The 14248-nt window shown below is 34.6% G+C and overlaps 1 protein-coding gene across 2 annotated transcripts in view; it reads right to left on the bottom strand.

Moving 5' to 3' along the window:
• ATRNL1 (attractin like 1) overlaps window positions 1-14248 on the bottom strand; it is a 765538-nt gene that overhangs the window by 590521 nt on the left and 160769 nt on the right. For both annotated transcript variants that reach the window (XM_047760605.1, XM_047760606.1), the window contains exons 15-16: window positions 9982-10163; window positions 374-587 (exon numbers count right to left, since the gene is read on the bottom strand). In XM_047760605.1, the coding sequence (XP_047616561.1) occupies window positions 374-587; window positions 9982-10163 (396 nt within the window). The remainder of the gene's footprint in view (window positions 1-373; window positions 588-9981; window positions 10164-14248) is intronic.

Raw genomic sequence — 14248 nt, 5'->3', positions numbered from 1 at the left:
AAAAGACCAAAAAAAATCGTTAATGACAAATCTTTCAGACAAAGACTATTACTATAAAAGACATTAACAAATTAAGAATAGGCTGTCACTATACTGTAGCTCCAACCTTATGTTTAAAAATCTATTTTACCAAGAAATAAAGATTATTATATAAAACAACACAATTTTGGTATTTTCACATATTAATACTGAAGTTACCAACAGTAAGTGGGGAATGAGGATAAAGATAAAATTTACATGGGAATCTGCATCATAAAAAGATGGTGAAAGTTACTTAAGGCCTATCAGTATCGCACCCTGAAAGGGACTAGTGGGAAGAAGAGTTGGAAACATTATTTCTTTTAAAGAAGGACTAGTTTACCAGACTACTTACCAACAGGTTTTTCACAGACAAGACCATCTGCCATAGATGTACAAGGATTAGCTTTTAAGCCTGCCACTGCAGCCCTTTCTAGATATGCACAGAACCCAGAATCATTAGGTTCACCAGGGAGCCACTGTAGTGTTGTGTTTGTAAATGGAGACATGTCTTCCCATCCCCAGTAGGATATATTGATCTTGCGTAAGCCTACCCAAGGTGATACTTTCTGTAAACAAATAGCAAGAGGGACATTTTTTAAAAATGAGAGGTAAAAATCCTGTATCATATTTCTTAGCAGATTGCTCATTTTCGATCATTAAAAATTACATTTGAAAATATACAGAACTGCCTTTCTAATGACTTCTAGCGCCAAGGATAAGTAACAATTCCAGAACATCGTAGAGAATAATGTGTATTACAACACTATGTTTAAAACATCTATTTTATGACACAACACTGTAAACCAGCTATAATGGAAAAAAAATTTTTAATTAAAAAAAAAACATTTACTTTTATGTTTAGTGACAAGACTAGAGTGTTTTTATTTAGCCCTTGTGAACCTCAGTTTCCTCGTCTATGAAATAGGGATATCTGCTATAAATAACCTGTCTGATTCAGGCAAGATCATTAAAAAAGTTAAAATGTTGTATTGGTGCTGCTGTTACTGCTACTTCTGCTGCTGCCCCTATTACCACTGCCACTGCCAATCTAATCAGTTATAGAGGTTAAGAATCTAAAGCTAAATTGTCACAACATGCGCTGAGAGAAAACAGAAAACACAATCAATGAACAGTATATAAAGGCTGAGTGAGAATTTCATAACAGGTTCACAAGAGGACTAGGAGGAAGTGCCTCTCTTCTAGTTGAGACCTCTACTAGTTACACGAGGACTCTCTGCAGTTTTAGATAATTTAATGTCATCTACTTTCATTATTAAGGAGATCGAGAAAACTAATACAATCTTTGACGCTTACACCAAAAATTTAATTAAGAGGTTGACAAATGCCACAAAACTAAACATTCTTAATGCTCTCCATAATACTCCTTAGAAAACAAAATATATTCTGTATTTCCATACCTTATTTTAATCATTACTCAGTTTCAAATTGTTAATGAGACTGAAAAAATGATACATTCTTGGTCCAAGCTACTTAACTTTCTTCACAAAGTTTTTTAGATTACGAACCTCTTTTTCTTTTCTGGTTTCTGCGTTAGGGTTAAGGATTTCTCTTTGAGATTTCATGTACTGTTTTCTTGAGGTATAATTGACAAATGAAAATTAGAGATTTTAAGGTGTACAATATGTTCTTTTGGTACATGTATACATTTTGAGATGATTACTACAATCAGCCTAACTCATAACCATCTCCTTATGTAGCTCCCTTTTGGTGCGTCAGTGCGAACATTTAAGATCTACTCTCTTGACAAATTTCAAGTATACAATGTAGTGTTGTTAACAATAGTAACTGAACAGATCATGAGACCTCCAGATTTATGTATCCTACATAACTAAAACTTTGTACCCTTTGACCTACACATATTTCCCCCATCCCCAGCCCTTGGCAACCACTATTCTACCATCTGCTTTTATGAGTTTGAGTCTTACAGATTCCACATATAAGTGAGATCATAGTGTTTACCACACCCATCCATGTTGCAACAAATGGCAGGGTTTCCTGATTTTTTTTTTAAGGCTGAATAATACTATATATGTGTATGTACATATATGCACATATATAGTATTATTTATTCATCCATGTATCTATTGGACCCTAAGCTGCTTCCCTAATAACTTGGCTATGGTGAATAACGCTGCAATGATGGGAATGAAGATATCTCTTCAAGATGCTAATTTAATTTCCTTCGGATGTATAGCAAGACATGGGATTGCTGGATCATACAGCAGTTTTTATTTTTTGAGGAAACTCCTGTTTTCCAAATTGACTATGCTGGTTACATTCCCAGCAACAGTATACAAGGACTCCTTTTCTCCACAATTTTGCCAATATCTACCTCTTGTCTTTTAGATAACAGCCATTCTAACAGGTACAAAGTGATGTTGCAATTGGTTTTGACTTGCATTTCCCTGATGATTAATGATGTTGAGTTTTTTTATCATATACCTGCCAGCAATTTTAAGTCTCCTTTGAAAATTATGTATTTATGTCCTTTGCCCATTTTTTAACTGGGTTATTTTTTTCTGTTGAGTTATTTGAGTTGCTTATATATTTTGGAAATTAACTCTTTATTAGATATATGGTTTACAAACATTCTCTCTCATTCCACAGGTTGTCTCTTCACTCTGTTTCCTTTGCTGTACAGCTTATGGTTTGATACAATCTCAGTCATCTAGTTTTGCTCTTGTTGTCTGTGCCTTTGGGGTTATATCCAGGACATCACTGCCCTGACCAATGTCAAGAAGAATCTTCCTCATGTAGGTTTACAGTTTCAAGTCCTATCATGTAAGTTATTAGTCCATTTAGAATTGATTTTTGCATGTGATGTGAGATACGGATCCACTTTCATCCTTCTTCATAAGAGTACCCAGATTCTTTTACTGAAGAGACTGTCTTTTCCTCATCATGTGTTCTCAGCACCTCTTTCAAAGACCAATGGGTCATAAATGCATGAATTTCTTTTGGGGTTCTCTACTGCAACAAGTCTTGGTGAAGACTTCTTTATGTTCAACCTGCTTGAGGTTCTTTTGGGATTTATAGATCTGGATGTTTATTTCCCTCCTCACGTTTGAGAAGTTTCCTATCTTTCTTTTTTTTCTTTTTTGGTCACTATTTCTTCAAATGAGCTTACTGCCCTTTTCTCCTTCTGTGCCTTTGGGAATTCCTACAATGTGTATATCAATTCACTTGTGGTCTATAGTCAAGTGCCCTATGTATTTTTGTCTTTTTTACTCTTTTTTTTTTTTTTTTAAACTCTGGGTAATTTCAAAAGACCTATCTTTGAGCCTGTTGACTCTTTATTCTGCTTAGTAGAGTCTGCTTTTGAAGTGTTATATAGAATTGTTTAGTTCGCTTAATTTCACTCTCCTTCCCCCTTGCAGAGGGTATTTCTCACGGTGGTTCACTGTACTGTATGGGCTTACAGGAAAGAAGATGCAAGGGTGAAAAGGTCTATTCTGCCATGTTCAATGAGTCTTTTCTTATTTCTGTGTTCCTTTCAGGTGCTATGTAATCTCTCACCTGGATTCCTTAGCTTTTGTAAAGGTATTTTGTGTACCAATGGTTGTTCAAATCAATGTTTCTGTGAAGGACTAGGTGCTGGAAACTCCCATTCCACATTTTGTTGACATCATTCCTAAACAGTTCTAACCTGAATATACATAATAATAGATTTATGTCCTAAATTACCAAGCTTATAATATTAGATTATAATATGAAGTTGTCTCCAAACTCCACATTACCTTCTATTTTTTCTAACATTATTGACTGTCAGGGTACAGAAAAACATATCCCTCCATCTGAGTCTTTGACAATATAAAAATAAGTTATTTATACCCAGTATTTATTCTAAAAAGGTTGTATAAATGATCCTAGAGAGCTTATAAAGAACTCACAGACCTAGAAATTTATAGAATATATAAAGATAATTGTCATATAGAAAACAGTCAAAAAATATATCTTAGAAAAAATTAAAGTAGTATAAATATTATGATACTACATTTCATATCCCCTAGTAGAGTACTGTACACGTGATAGGCAGTCAATAAATTTTTTTTTTTTTTTGGCATTTCTTGGGCCGCTCCTGCGGCATATGGAGGTTCCCAGGCTAGAGGTCTAATCGGAGCTGTAGCCACCAGCCTATGCCAGAGGCACAGCAATGCAGGATCCGAGCCACTCTGCAACCTACATCACAGCTCACAGCAACACTGGATCCTTATACCCACTGAGCAAGGCCAGGGATCGAACCCGCAACCTCATGGTTCCTAGTCGGATTCGTTAACCACTGCGCCACGATGGAAACTCCCAGTCAATAAATTTTGGTCAACAAGGCCATTAGAACAGAGATGGTTATTTTCCAGCATCCAATTCCTGAGACAGAGATAGTACTTAATAAATAATGTTCCTAATTATAAAAATGCACATGCTGCTTTGCCTTGTGATCATCATATATTTCATACACTGTCTAAACGAATTTTGATAACAAAAAAGCTGCAACATTTTTATAGTTCTTGATAATAACAGCAGGAATCAATCCAACATAGATATTACAGATTAATGACTGTGCTTCACATTATAGCAATTCTGCCTATATTTCATAACTATCTATAGTAAAGACAAGTCATTTAAAATGAAATTTTATTCTCTAAATCATAATGATAAAAATCTGTAGGGAAGAGAAGAGGAACAGAAAAATTAGCAGTTGATAAAACATTTAAAGTTACTATTACCCAATAAATGAACTGGACAGGCAGTTGAAAAATGAAAGATAAATTACTATATTATGAAAATTTATTGCAGCACACCATAAATCACTGCAACATTTCATTAGCCATTTCCTATAAGTAAATGATCATTTGACACAAGATACCTCTTAAAGTGCATGAATTTGTTGATCTTTATTTGCCAAGGAAGGATTATCTTTAGTTTATATAACTGCAGTAACTCTGGATGTAATTCATTTTATATAAAGATGCGCTTAATGGAGTATCACCTTGCAGAAGTTTCCAACTTTGAAACTTTGCTAAAGCTCGGCTTGCTAATAAAGCTAAATATTCTTCATAAACAAGACAGCCTAGTCCACAAAACTATTGAATCTAAGTTCATCATACATCCAAAATAACTATCAGTCCCATCTTTATGATTTACAATCATAAGAAAAGACAAACAACTTATACAAGAAATCGTGAGGTATGAAGATAACGTATTTTAAACAAGGAAAAAAGCAATAGAGCTCTAAAGCCAAACACTACTGCTTTCTAAAAATCAAAGAATGTGAATCTACCAATAATAAGCTCTTTGTGATACATATTCAGTAGAGCTAATTTCCAAATGGTCATTGGTAACTGCCCCTCAATTTCGTAATTAAAGAAATGACGCTCTTGGTAGTACAATATAAACAGATCTTAAATTATGCTATATGCTCCATATGGCTAAAGATAAATTTACAAATAAACCCCATCACATCATTCCAAAATATTTCAAGAAAAGTCAATAAATCTCTCCGTCATCACACCACGTACATCTTATCCTTAGCCGGAAGGCTGGTAGCACTCAAACAAGGCAAATTAAGAGAAAAAACAGAAGCACTGATCTAATCGCCTTACAAATATCTTCACATGCTGGCCAACTCAAAAGTCCTACAAAAGTTAACTAGGGCATTACTCTAAAAACCTCCTTCAGTCCACATTACTGGTTAGATACCCAATCTTCTGTCTTCCTATATCACCTCGTGTGCACCTACATGCAATCATCACACCTGTCTTTCTCCCCCACAAGCTCTTTGACCAGACTCTTTGGGACTGTTTCTGATCTTTGTATTCTCAGCAAGCAGTAGACTGCCAAGTACACTGAGGTGCTCAATAAATAGGTAGCACTAAATGAATGAAGATTAGCTCATCCTTCCCAGAAAAAGAGCTACAGCTCATATAAAAATGGACACAGATAAGTTTTCCATTCAAATTTAATTATAATTTTTCACCACCCTTTTAATATCAAGCATATAATAAATCTGACAGCCTAGTATCCTATTGTGATCACATAAATTTTTGAATATTTGTAAAAGCTGGGGATACAATTAATTTACCAGTTTTATTAATGAAGGGACAGGGCTTTGACTCTACAGACATAAAATGGCATTAGAAATTATCTGTTATCAATGCCTGTGAAAAATATACATATTAATACCAACAAAACATTATTTTAGGCAGTAACAGTGAACTGAATGTTCATACAAATGTTTCAAAAGAACATATGTTTAAGTAACTCTAATTTTTTTAACATTTATACAAAAATGTTCTCACATAATTTTTTAAAAATCAGATGCTTATGTCCCTGCTATAAGCAAAAAGAAAATCAGTAACACATACTCTTTTTTTTTTTTTTTGGCAGCTCCTGCGGCAAGCAGAAGTCTCCAAGCCAGGAACTGAACCTATTCCACATCTGTAACCAGAACCATAGCAGTGAAAATGCATGGTCCCCAACTCACTGAGCCACAAGAGAACTCCCAGTAATATATATTCTTATTCTTTAGCATAAATCAGTAATGATCTTAAAAGGAAAAGGGTCAGAGTATAATTAGTAGGAGAAGAGGAAGGCTTTGTAGAATAGAAAAATTCAAACGCCAGTCTGGAGCAAATATTTTTCTACAGTAAATATCAATATTAACTATCCATCAAATAAAGTCATTTAGTTTCCTAAGAATTCATTCTCTATTTAATGACTCCTGGAAACACTGGTAAGAGCAGTAGTGGAAACAAACATATAAAAAATAATCTTTAAAGTGCAAAAAATAATAATGATAACTTTAGTAAACACTCAAAAATAAAATTTATCTATCTATACTCATCACATGCAGTACTTTATTTATTTCTCATAATAAACATACAAGATAGCTATGATTATTATCCCAGGTTACAGATGAGGAAAGTAGGGCTGGGGAGTTTAACTTGCTACTAAGCTGTAGAGATAAGCAGTTAAGTCCAGATTTGATGCTCTCCATCATTTGGATATGCTATCCTCAATGCTGCTTAAAAATTAGCTACACCAAGAAAGTATTACTTAACTGATTCAATATAAGCAATTGGTAATATTTGTTCTTAAAAGTTTTCAAGACAAAACCATGTCCACTGCACTGTACAGAGTGGAGTTTTGCAGTAGCAACAGACTCCTTGTCCAAATAAAAGCCACAGCATAAAGTCAAAAAAAAAGTCATTGAGATCTGCCCTAATATCACTTTCAAAGCAACAGCTGAGTTACAGCCATATCCCCATTATATGTATAGAAATCATGTCACTTTGTGGATTATTTACCACCGGGTGTCTCTGTATATGTGTATATGTGTGTGCGTAGTTCTGAAACACTGGCCAAATCCTGCATACACCCCAGATTTGAGGTGTTTATTATTATTTAGCTTTATCACTTCCCTAATCTATATCGAGTTCTAATTTTGTTTTTGACACAAAATACAAAAATCGGCTAAGATGTTATATACTTTATGTTATAATAGTATATTTCAAGTATGTATATGAACTAAAGTATATCAAAACTAGATTCAGTAAATTGTTTCCAAATCTCATATTTTATCTATTCTCAAGAGTTGACTACATTTTTTATTGACATAGGATTAGCATATCCGTTTCAAGGATACAAAGTAATGATTCGATACTTGTATACATTGTGGAATGACTGCCACAAGAAGTCTCGTTCATATCTGTCACCAACCATAGTTTCCTTGTGTTGAAGACTTTTAAGATCCACTCTCTTAGCAACTTCCAAATATTCAATACAGTATAATTAACTATAGTCACCATGTTGTACATTATAGACAAATGGTGTATTTATTTTATAACCGAAAGCTTGTACCTTTTGACCCCCTTCACACATTTTGCCCACCCCCTTACCTTTGCCACTGGAAAAGTACCAATCTGCCTTCCATTATCTTTGAGCTTAGGGAGTCTTATTTGTTTGTTTGTTTCTATTTTTTTATTAAAATACAGATGATTTACAGTGTTGTATCAATTTCTACTGTACAACATAATGACCCAGTCATATATATATACACACACGCATTCTTCTTCTCATACTATCTTCCATCATGATCTATCCCAAGAGACTGGATATAGTTCCCTATGCTGTACAATAGGACCGCAATGCTTACCCGTTCTAAATGTAATAGTTTGCATCTACCAACCCCAAACTCCCCATCCATCCCACTGCCTCCCTGTATGTTCCTTTGTATGTTTGTTTTAAATTCAACATACAAGTGAGATCACAGGGTACTGAAATCTTGCCATTTGCCAAAACATGGAGAGGCCTTGAGGTTAATATGCTAAGTGAAATAAGTCAGACAAAAACAAATACCATATGATCACACTTACATGTGGAATCTTAAACATATATATATATATATGGAAACAATACACATCACAATCTATACAAATATCAAATCATTATGTTATACACCTAAAACTATATAATTTCAATTATACCTCAATTTTAAAAAAAGTTCTCAAGAAATGGCAAGTAAATTAACTAAAACATTTCAAAACTATACTTAGTAAACTATTTCCAAATCTCTAACATAGATTGTTCTTAAAAATTGATCTTTCTTCCCCCTTTTTTGGCTGCCCTGCAGCATATGAAGTTCCTGGGCCAGGGATCAGATCCAAACCGCAGTTGTGACCTAAGCTGCAGCTGCAGCAACACTGGATCCTTAACTGACTGTGCTGGGCCAGGGAGCAAACCTGAATCCCAGTGCTCCCGAAATGCCACAAATCCCATTGCACCACATCAGGACCTCCAAGTGTTGACTATATTTTAACATGCCAAAAAAAGAAAATAAATACTGTGCATTCCTACAAGAAACTTCTTATAAAATGATATTTGATACTATTTCCAGTTAAATATCCCATTTTCTGTGACATGTTTTCCATAAAACAACTCCAGGAGCTTGAAACTGTTTCCAAGGGCTGTATGTTCCATATCTTCCACATACTTTAAAAATCGGTCTAAATTCTGCTAAACATTTGTATATTTGAGGACACATATTCACAAAATACATATATACAAATATAGCCAATGTATTGGTCTCGTGTTTTAATTATAAGGAACATCTCAAGTTACAAAGTAATGACACTCCAAACAAATTCTTACATGCATAAGTTTTGAAGTATATTTACTCACATAAGATAATTTCTTGGTAAAATAATGCAATGGTTTACTAAGCAAAACATGAGATGAGTAATTAGAAGATCTTATTACCAAGTATACAGGAGTTATCTGCCAGTAGTTTTAAAATCAGTTCCACTTTTACTTCCAAGATTTAGTAAAAAAATAGTAATATATTAAAAACAAAAAGATGGGAGTTCCTGTTGACGTGCAGCAGAAACAAATCCGACTATATCCATGAGGATGTGGGTTTGATCCCTGGCCTCGTTCAATGGGTTGGGGATCCAGCATTGCCTTGAGCTGTGGTGTAGGTGGCAGACATGGCTCAGATTCTGTGTTGCTGTGGCTATGGCTAGGCCGGCAGCTACAGCTCCGATTGGACCCCTAGCCTGGGAACTTCTATGTGCTGCAGATATAGCCCAAAAAAGAAAGAAAAAGGAAAAAAAAAACAAGACACACAAAAAAAAGAGAGAGAGAAAGGGAGTTCCCCTTGTGGCTCAGCAGTAAGGAACCTAACTAGTATCCATGAGGACTCAGGTTCGATCCCTGGCCCTGCTCAGTGGGTTTAAGATACAGCATTGCCATGAGCTGCAGTGAAGGTCACAGATATTGCTGGGATCTAGCTTTACTGCGGTGTAGGCCAGCAGTTGTAGCTCCAATTCAAACCCTAGCCTGGGAACTTCCACATGCCATGGGTGTAGCCCTAAAAAGACAAACAAAAAAGAAGTTATAGGATTATCAGCATATTTCCCCAATATCAACAAATATAACTGTTACCTGTTGTGTATACTTCTGTATTTCATCCAATACAAATTCTACTTCTTTTGAGGTCGTTAATGAAGCAAGATTTCCACTAAGATTATAGCAATAAAGTTTTGCATTGTCATAGTTTTCTCTACTGGAATTGATTCTGAGACAAGCATCCCCAATATGATTCCATCCTTCTCCACAAAGATGAGCTAGCAAAAAAAATAATAATAATTATTATACCTTATTTTTACATTACCAAAAAGCATATGTATTTTTCAATTATTTCAGGATTCTAAGTACGACTTCCATATTTCTTTAAATAATTTTAACAAAATATTTAAAGGCTTCACTGCAACATACTAAACGAAATTTGTCTAATAATTTGGTAAAGGATGAGAACAGATGATCCTAATTATTTCTTTAATTGTTAAACATAAGAAAAGTTATGGCTCTATAACATGTGTTAAAATGTGCTGACTGCTAGGTTTTCTGTATAAATCTAGTGCACTGGCATATGATTTCTCAGCAAGTGAAATCACTACAACATTTATGTCACAAGCTTCAATTTACATAATATAGTATCACTTTAATAGAAAAATAACCAGCGCATAACAAAAGCAATTTCAAAGTTATTCCTACAGGTAGAGATAATTGTCCTCTAAATCTAATTTCCATAGCCCAGGTGTACTATTTTTGTATAAGCTGTGTTTTTGATTCTTTAATTAAAACTGCAGAGAGAGAAGTCTCATTTCATCTATGTTTAGTAAAGAAGCTACAAGCTTTGCTTTCTAATACTTTTTTTACACATCTATTCCAGTCTTTCTAAAGTTTAAATATACTGTTCCCAAACAGTGGTTTATTGTTAAGAGTCCAAATTGAACTTAAAACGGTGCCTATTTTCTAAAACACAAGTTTATATAAATATGATATAAATTTATGCTCTGGTGTGCATAAACAATGAAGTGTTTCATTAACACACTGATCTATGAAGTCTGACTACATCTTAGTCTCCACATCACATTCAATTTATCAGCGCCTCCTGCCCCTTCAGCCTTGGATGCATCAGTATGATCTTTATGGAATTACTCTAAAGTGGCAGTTCTCAAACATTTTGGTCTCCAGAACCCTTAACTCTTAAAAATTATTGAGAACCCCACAGATCTTTTCCTTATACATTTTACATCTCCTGGGTCTGACCATAGTAAAAATTAAAACTGATCATTTAAAAATACATGTATTTACTCATTTAAAATTTTAACTTAAAACTTTATTACAAACACTCTTCCAGTTTCTGGGATGTCTTGCCCCTTTATGATATATACACACTGATAGTGTATATATCATCAAATTTTCTCCTTCAGAGAGCAATTTACAGTACAAATTAGGCCCATGGTATCAAAAAAACTGAGACAACAACACAACCAAGTGAGATTCATCCCAAGATCACAAAGATGGTCCGATATATGCAAATCAATTAATGTAACATGCTACACGAACAAAAGGAAAGTCAAAAACTACATGATCCTGTCAATAGATGCAGAAGCATCTGATAAAATTCAACACCTATTCATGACAAAACTCATACCAACGTGAGTAGGGAAGGAACAAATCTCAACATAATAAAAGTTATTAATGACAAACCCACAGTCAATATAATATTAAATGGTGAAAGGCTGCCACTAAAATCTGGAACAAAACAAGGATGCCCACTCCCACCACTTTTATTCAACACAGTATTGAAAGTCCTAGTCACAGCAATCAGACAAGAAAAAGAAATAAAAGGTATCCAAATTGGAAGGGAAGAGGTAAAACTGTTACTGTATGAAGATGAAATGATACTATATATAAAAAAAAACCCTAAGGACTCCATACACAAAAACTATGCAAACTTATCAATGAATTCATCAAAGTAGCAGGATACAAGATTAGCATTCAGAAACTGGCTGCATTTCTTTACCCTAACAATGAAATATTATATAAAAAAATAATGCTTTTTAAAATTGCAACAAAAAAAAACTAGGCATAAATCTGACTAAGGGGGTGAAAGACTTATACGCTGAAAACTATAAAACATTAATAAAGGAAATTAAACAGGGTGCAAAGATATCCCCTTCTCCTGGATTGGAAGAATTAATATTATTAAAATGGCCATACTACTCAAAGAAATCTACAGATTTAATGTTATTCCTATCAAATTACCCGTGACATTTCTCACAGAACTAGAACAAATAATCCTAAAATATATATGGAACCGTAAAAGACCCAGAATCGCCAAAGCAATCTGAGGAAAAACAGCAAAGCATGAGGCATAACTCTCCCAGACTTCAGACAACACTACACTACAGTAACCAAAATAGTGTGGTATGGGTACAAAAACAGACATACAGATAAATGGAACAGAGCACAGAACCCAGAAATAAACTCTCAAACCTACAGTCAATTAATCTTCAACAAAGGAGGTAAGAATATAAAATGGAAAAGAGACAATCACTTCAGCAAGTGGTGTTGGGAAAACTGAACAGCTGCATTAAATCAATGAAGTTAGAACATACCCTCAGACTATGCACAAAAATAAACTCAAAATGGGAGTTCCCATTGTGGCTCAGTGGGTTAAGAACGTGACATAGTATCCATTCTGATGCAGGTTTGATGCCTGGCCTCACTCAGTAGGTTAGGGACCCAGCGTTGCCTCAAGTTGTGGCATAGGTCACAGAAGCAGCTCACATTTGGTGCTGCAACGGCTGTGGCATGGGCCTACAGCTGCAGCTCCAATTCAAACCCTAGCCCATGAACTTCCATGTGTCACAGGCTCAGCCGTAAAAACAAAACTAAACTCAAAATGGCTTAAAGATTTAAACCTAAGACCTGACATCATAAAACTCCTAGAAGAGATCATAGGCAAAATACTCTCTGACATAAATTGTACCAATGTTTTCTTAGGTTGGTCTCCCAAAGCAACAGAAATAAAAATAAAAATAGACAAATGGAACATAACCACACTTACAAGCTTTTGCACAGCAAAGGAAACCAAAAAAAAAAAAGGGGGGGTGGGGGGAAGACAACCTACTGAATGGGAGAAAATAGTTGCAAATGATGAGACCAACAAGGGCTTAATGTCTAAAACACACAAACAACTCATACAACTCAACAACCAAAAAACAAAACACCCAATTGAAAAATGGACAGAAGACCTAAATAGACATTTCTCCAAAGAAGACATAGAGATAACCAACAAGCATGTGAAAAGATGCTCAACATCACTAATCATCAGAGAAATGTAAATCAAAACCACAGGGAGGCACTACCTTACATCAGTCAGAATGGCCATCATAAGTGAGTCTACAAATACCAAATGATCAAGAGGGTGTGGAGAAAAGGGAACCCTCTTACACTGTTGGCAGGAATGTAAACAGGTACAACCACTATGGAAAACAGTATGGAGGTTCCTCAGAAAACCAAAAATATAATTATCATTTGATTCAGCAATCCTGCCCCTAAGCATATATCTGGACAAAACAATGATTCAAAAGGATACATGCACCCCTATGTTCATAGCAGCACTATGCACAATAGCCAAGACATGGAAACTAAATGTCCATTGACAGATAAATGGATCAAGAAGATGTGGTACATAAACACAATGGAATACCAATCAGTCATCAAAAAGAATGAAATAATGCCATGTGCAGCAACATGGATGCCACTAGAGATTCTCATACTAAGTGAAGTCAGAAAGAGAAAAACAAATACCATATGATATCACTTATATGGGGAATCTAAAATATGGTACAAATGAACCTATCTACAAAACAGAAACAGATTCACAGACATAGACCACAAACTTGCGGTTGCCAAGGGGGAGGCAGAGGGAGTGGATTGATGGGGAGTTTAGAGTTAGTACATGCAAACTATTACATTTAGAATGGATAAGCAATGAGGTCCTATTGTACTGCATAGGGAATTATATCCAATCTCTTGGGATAGACCATGATGGAAGATAGTATGAGAAAAAGAATGTGTGTGTGTGTATATATATATACATGCATATGTATATATAATGTGTATATACATGTGCGTACATTATATATAATGTGTATATATGTATGTATATACATATATTTGTGTATATACATACACATGTGTACATATGCAAGTTTATGTGTATATATAATGTATATATATACACACACATATATGTATGTATGACTGGGTCACTTTGCTGCACAGCAGAAAATAGCATAACATTGTAAATAATCTAAAATTTTAAAAAGGCAAAAATAAAAAGATTAAAAAT

This window comes from Phacochoerus africanus, chromosome 15 (assembly GCF_016906955.1).
Source record: "Phacochoerus africanus isolate WHEZ1 chromosome 15, ROS_Pafr_v1, whole genome shotgun sequence".
Classification (NCBI taxonomy): domain Eukaryota; kingdom Metazoa; phylum Chordata; class Mammalia; order Artiodactyla; family Suidae; genus Phacochoerus; species Phacochoerus africanus.
The sequence above is the reverse complement of the archived record's forward strand: the minus strand, read 5'-3'. Positions and strand labels throughout refer to the sequence as shown.